At 50.9% G+C, this 6,595-nt stretch overlaps 1 protein-coding gene across 1 annotated transcript in view; it reads right to left on the bottom strand.

Annotated features, from left to right (window-relative positions):
- The window catches only part of JAK1 (Janus kinase 1), a 61,368-nt gene that overhangs the window by 12,661 nt on the left and 42,112 nt on the right, over positions 1-6,595 (bottom strand). Inside the window, exons 12-14 of the mRNA XM_010840162.1 lie at positions 4,334-4,440; positions 1,149-1,292; positions 304-391 (exon numbers count right to left, since the gene is read on the bottom strand). Of these exons, the coding sequence (XP_010838464.1) occupies positions 304-391; positions 1,149-1,292; positions 4,334-4,440 (339 nt within the window). The remainder of the gene's footprint in view (positions 1-303; positions 392-1,148; positions 1,293-4,333; positions 4,441-6,595) is intronic.

Here is a 6,595-nt window from a genome sequence, read left to right as displayed (position 1 = left end):
ACGCTCCTTCTACTCTGACTCTCTGAGCAATGAACTCAGCCCACCCACTCTCCACTTCCAGTGTGGGACCCAGAGCTGGCCAGAAGTAAACATTCAAGAAATCAATGAAAAACAAATGAGATTTACTTCCATGTCCACTACTAGCTTAAGCAAGTGACCTGCTCAGCGCTTTGCATTCCTTGATTACAAAAAGAAAAGCAAGAAGCCTGAGCAACATGAAGTAGATGTCAGCTCCCAGTCATCTTCACAGCAGCCATGCTCCCCGGCTAGGACCACCCTCCCCTTCCAAAGAGAAACACTTACTCTCCACATCTCGGACGCAAACCCCATAGAGGTACACGATGTGTTTGTGGGAGACCTGCCTCATCATGCTGGCTGCCTCAAAGAAGGCCTGTGGGAGAACAGGACAAAGACATGTCAAGGGCAGGCCTCCACTGACCGGACCCTAAAGTGGCTCAGCTGAGAGGGAAGGCAGTGGATCCCAGGGAAGCTCACCACTGTCCTCGTCCAAAGGCCTGGCCTCAACTGCCCGGAGGCACTGCCAAGCCTCTACTGTGAGTGTCACCTGGCTGGGACATAGGACTTAGGTAGAAACCCCATAGGACACAGTGCTGGGCTGGTGGGCTAGGCTGGCAGCAACTTCCTCATTGGATATTCATGTCCACTGCTGCTTCCTTCAAAGGTTGCGAAGTAACAACGTTTGACACTATATTAGAATAAAAGGAAAACCAAGGCAGCAGATGTCTGTCGAGACTCGGCTTTGTCTCTAACAGGATGTGGGAATCGTGGGTCAGTCATTTGACTCCTCTGGGCTTTACTTTTCCAGACTCTGGGTGATAGCCTGGGCTGCATCAGGGCTTTTGAGACCACTCAGCTAGTGTCCAAGGCTCCACGGCCGCCACGTGAACCTCTAGGAGGACACAGGAGAGAGTGGGACAGACAGGGAGGGACAGGCCAAGGTGGGGGGACTGCTCAAACCACCGTATCTGTACTCCCTCGCTTGCTTCCTATGCCGCGTTAACCCAAGATTCTATTTGAAGAAAGGAATCTTGACTGGAAAACAAGGCCAGAATGGGCAAGGGTTCCTCTCAGCCCACTGTGCTCTACTGGCTGCACAGATGGGGGAGGGCGATGAGGGTGACACTTGCCAGAGAAATGTCCCTGTGGCTGGGGTCTAAGACCTTCAGGATGACTTTTATTCTCTTCTCTTCAGAAGTCCCTTCGTCATCCTTGTAATCCGTGAGGGTCCCAGAGTAGATGTGTGTCCGCGTGCCTCTCCCAAGGTGCTCGCCCTGAAGGGGGAAGTGGGAGGTTAGTGTGACCCTCCCTGGGGCTGCAGTGATGCCGGTCTGAGTCCTCTGGGGGGCACACACACACACTGCTCGGGGGGGACAACAGCAAAGGGGCCCCAGCAGCTCACATCTCTCGGGGCCTGGGCCTGTCAGGCCTCCAGAGGAAACAAAAAGCTACTTGGCCCAACACAGCGGAGGCACTTCCTGGGCCCCAGGAGACAATCCTCTTATTCTCTGAACAGCAACCCGCTGTATCTCCCTCCAGGAACAGCCTGGGGCCAAAATATAAACAGTGACCTTTCGTACAACTTCCAAGGGTGCCCTTAATAGCCACCAATGCTGGCCCCACCCTGGGCCTCCAGAGCAGGACATCGCAGGAGGTTCCTCCACCCACAGGCTGGGAAATAGGAGAACAGGCTTGTGAGTCCTGGCCCTACTGCTTATTGGCCTTTGGGGAACTTGCTTTCATCACACTCAGTCTGCACCCGTTTTCTGTAAATAGGTTAACAGTATACCTGTCTCCTAGGGTTGGTGTTAATTATCAAATGAAGAATTAGGTAGAAAAGTTCCTGGCACACGGTGAGTAGAAGTCAATCTGTCGGCCGATGTGTTTTGTCTAATCGCCCCCTTGCACCTATTCATTCTCTACCCATCTATCTGATGCACAGGTATACGTGTGCATGCTTTCAAACTAGCAGTACAATTTGTACGTGCACATGCCCTAGCAATCCCTAGAGGAAGGTGACTGATAGCAGAGGCAGACTCAGGAGGGACAGGCCTCAGTTTCCCCACATATGAAAAGGTAATAAAACCAAATCAGCAGCATGAGAACTAAATGAGATCATCTGCTCAAGGCCCTGAACATACAACAAACAATGATCTGTCTTTAAGGCCCTTTTGGCTTAAGCTTAGACTCCACCTGCAATGTGGGAGACCCAGGTTCGATCCCTGGGTCAGGAAGATCCCCTGCAGAAGGAAATGACAACCCACTCCAGTATTCTTGCCTGGAGAATTCCATGGACAGAGGAGCCTGGCGGGCTGCAGTCCATGGGGTTGCAGAGAGTCAGACATGGCTGAGTGACTAACACACACACACACACACAGATTAAGTTTTAATAATTCTGAATTAAATACTCTTACTATTTGGAGTGAATCCAATTGTGAGTCACGAAACTCAGGCATTGTCAAGCTAATGATATTAACCCCACAAAACGTGTAACTGGGAGTTCTATCATTCTACTGATATGTATTATTCTAGGACCTCCTCTAAATGCAGAAAATGCTTTGTGGCTGACTCCCTAGGCTGATTTCTGTCTCTCTTAAGAATGTACACAATCGTTAATTTGGTATATTAATTTGCACAAATGCCACCGTTTGTCATCTGTCACAGCAGAATGGTGGTACATCTGCCCTGTCTACTGTATCCTGGCAAGGCCCTGTGGCTATTCATTAAAGCTGCATCTGTCATGAAGCGATTCATCAAGCTTATGGGAAGTTGTGTTCCCAGAACATCCTGTAAAAGCCATATGCTTTCAGAATAATTACTGTTCCCCCAGAAGCGTTGCTTATTCCGGGGGCCAAGTCACAGCACTGTGTGGTAAGGATTCCACAGCAACTGTGTGTCCCACTCCAGCCTCCCCCCACGCTGCGCCCTGTCTTTGCTGAGTGCTTGTCCATCCTCTGGGGCTCTGCTTTGATGCCACTTCCCCCAGGACACCACTGCTGTCCCAAGACCAGGCAGCATGGTCGTTTGACAGACCCACACCCTGCCGTACCTCTCTACTCGGGACTTGTCTCCTGATAGTTTAATTATCTACTCAGGATAGATAAGAATCTGCCTCCCCCACCGGACTGTGTGCCTGCTGAGGGTGGCGGTCATGCCTGGCACAGGGAAGTGCTCAGTCACTCTTGGCTAAATGAACACTGGAGGCACAGAGGATGGCACAGAGGCCCAGAGGCTCAAGGGGAAGAAGAGAAGGAAGACCCTGGGTACACGTCAAGTTCCAGGAAGAAAAGAGGCTGGGGTGCTGCCCATCTCTGGACACAGCTCTGATACCCTGAGGGACAGAACAGTGAGATCTGCCCTCAGGAAAGCATTTACATAGTGAAGCAGGGCATTTGCCCCTGTGGACTTCCACTCCCTCAAGACCTCCTCAATCATTTCAGGAACTGATTTCAAAAAGCAGATGAACAACCCAGCCTCAGGCCTGCTACCCTTTGCCTGGTCCTCAACGAGTGAGCCCACGACTCGCCCTCCAGCACCTCCAAGATGGGGCAGCCTCTCTGGGGCAGTAAGCGGCCTGCACAGATTTCCTTCCCTCCCAGGCTGCTGGCACACTGGCTTAGTCTCCCCCTGTGTCAGGGGGCTTAGGTGGGGGGTACATAACAGAAAGTGGGGGTTCCCTGGACCTCATACCCTACAAGGCCCAAGGGCAGCTACGAGGAAAACTGGGCCTGCCCAAGCCTGCAGACACTGGGCCACAGCCCTCCGGAGGCTAGAACCCTGGTCTGAGGTGTCAGTTTCTGGGCACAGCTCTCTCCTTCAGGTCTGAACTGTGTGTCTCCTGCTCCCTCACTGTGCTCTGTGCGCCCTCAGCTTTGTTTTGTCTGGAAATGTCATCAGAAAGCCCAGGACTGAAATTCAGAAGCGCCTTGTCACAAAGCATGTTTTGGGGCCATGAGAGTCATCAGCCTATAATCCCCTATGGAGATCTGTCAACATGCCCACCAAATTCTCCAACTACTTCTAGGGCTGGTCCCTACAACTACAGGAACCGGGAATGGAAGGTCTCTGTAGCCCTCGATAACCATTCAAAAATTGACTAAGCCAGGTCCTTCAAGGAGACAGTCTAGGGTGCATCAGCAAGGCTGGGTGGACAGCAGGGCACCTGCTGGCTGACCAGCTTCACCTATGAAAGGGAAGTCCCCTTGTTCATCAGGATCTCTGCAAACATGACTTTGTTCTCCCCAGGTTCCCCAGGCTTCTCCACTGTGAGGAGGCAGGGCCAGGTCTGTTCCCAGGAATGGCAGCAATGACTCACTTGCGTAATATCTTTCTTGAGGATTCGATCGAAACTCAGCTGGCTCATGGTGTAGACAGGCTGCCACTCCTGGGCTTTCTTGGTGGCCACCAGCAGATTGGAGATTTCTATGGAAGAAAGAAAGAGAAGTCTGAGTGGAGCAATGAAGGTCTAAGGTCCCAGTTGCCAACATCTCCTCGGCCATGGGCTTGCTCAACACATACATGGGCACTTGTTGGCTCCGTCACTCAACAAATATTTACTAAGTACTTGATTCCTGCCCTCCAGGAGCTCATCAGCAAGGCTAATAACAGAGCCAATATGAATCAAATAATCAATCAAAATCTGTGCCACTACTCTTAAAGGGCAGGCACTCCGGGGTTGACACAGCAGGATCTGTACTGGTAAGAGAAGTCAGGGGAGGAAATGAAATGTTAGAAGCTGAGAACAGAAACTCTATAAGGTAGGGCCTGTGTCTGTATTATTTCCTGCTCTGCCTTCACAGCCTGGTACACAGTAGGCACTCAATAAATACTTGTTAAACATATGAATGAAGAACAGAGTGTGGGCTGAAGGATGAGAACTGAGGACAAAGGAAGCACACCAGAAGTGACAGGAACCAAAATGGGAGGGTTAAAACCCCAGGTTCCGTGAAGAACAGGGTGGGTGACCCAAAAAAGAAGGCTGTGCCAGAGGCTTTCTAGTTCCTAGCAGTGCCGACAACAAGGAGGCATTTAATGAACTGCTGGCTCAATGTTCAGATTTCAAGCAGACCATCCCCCAGATTCTACTGATTCAAATAACAAACTAGACCCCTTATAAAATCTGCTAAGTCAGGGTGAGCACAGGTGGCATGCAAGTCGCCGTCCCACCATGGAGCCACTCTGAGTTCCAAGGTTATCGTGAGGGAAGAAAGCACCTTCCAGATCGGACCAGTCACCAGAGTATTCATCCACTGTCCTTAAGCAATGGGCCAAGTGACTCAAATCCTCTATCCTGCCAGGCAGGATTTGTTATTTTCTTTTGTTTTTTTCAGCTCACACTTTCTGACTACCTTCTCTGTGCCAGCCACTGTCCTACGGAGTTTTATACACATTAGCTCCTTCCCTTATGACAATCCTATGAGATATATAGTATTCTTATCCCCTTATAGATCAGAAAACAGATTCAGAGCCATTAAATCATTTGCCCAAGGTCAGGCTCTGGATTCATGCTGCCTTCAGGGCTGGCTCCAGTCTCTTGCCTCCACAGCATGCCTGGCCCTAGTGGAAGGGGGTACAAATCTGGGAGCCAAAAGCTTGTTCAGATACAGGCTCCCCCGTTATCATACCTTGAGTACCCCGTTTTCAGACTCTCCTCCATTCTGTTATCCTGACTCTAACCCCAGTTACCTGGGAAAAATCAGCTTCAAGCAGGCAACTCTGGAGAAAAGACATGAAGAAAGGGCCACCTGAGTGGTGCCCAAGGGAAGGGTGTAGGCAGTAGGGCCACTGAGGAAATCAGAGAAGAGAGTGGGAACAGGGGCCATTTGTGGGCCACTTCAGAGAACATGGAACTGGGATCAAGAGTGGGGAAAGCTGGTAAACGTCCATGAACCTGTTTCTCCACTACAAAAATGGGGGACACAGTTATGCTCCTCACTGGGGTGCTGTGAGGGATAAACGAGATGATGCTCGTGGAGGGTCAATGCCTGGTGGGAGGTGACTGCCCCGTAACTGGCAGCCCCTGTGACTATGAACGGTGTCACATCGGTCAGCACCTTCATCTGTGTTGCACCACCTGATTCCTGGAGCTTTGGCAATGATCTGCTAAGTCCTCAGTGTCAGAGCTGAACCGTGTAGAAATCAAGCTCCAAGATTTGACTGCACGGATGAGAACATGAGAGAATCAGTGGTGACTGGTCAGTAGTTCCCCATCTCTTAACACGGTCACCCTCAGACTTGGAGAGGGACAGCAGCACTGGGCAAGGCACAAGAGAAGTAGACTTTCTTGACTATCACACTCATTCTGAGGGGCCGCCTGATTTTATTTATTCCATGAAGTTTCTTGGGTGCATTGAAGTGTGAAACCCAGGCTGGGCTCTGGCCATCGGAAGCCAGTGCTCAGAAGGGCTGAGGCGCTGAGAAACTCAAAATGACACTCTCCTCAGTTTTCACAATTGCGCCACTTCTCTAATTTGCAGGTGGCAGAGGGAAGACGAGGCTTCTGAGGGCATATGTGGAAAAGCCACCCACATACGCATAGTCTCGCTCTACCCCCCACAGCACCCACCCCCAAAGGTCA

This window comes from Bison bison, unplaced genomic scaffold (assembly GCF_000754665.1).
Source record: "Bison bison bison isolate TAMUID 2011002044 unplaced genomic scaffold, Bison_UMD1.0 scf7180017846569, whole genome shotgun sequence".
Lineage (NCBI taxonomy): Eukaryota > Metazoa > Chordata > Mammalia > Artiodactyla > Bovidae > Bison > Bison bison.
This window is presented reverse-complemented; position numbering and strand designations above follow the sequence as displayed.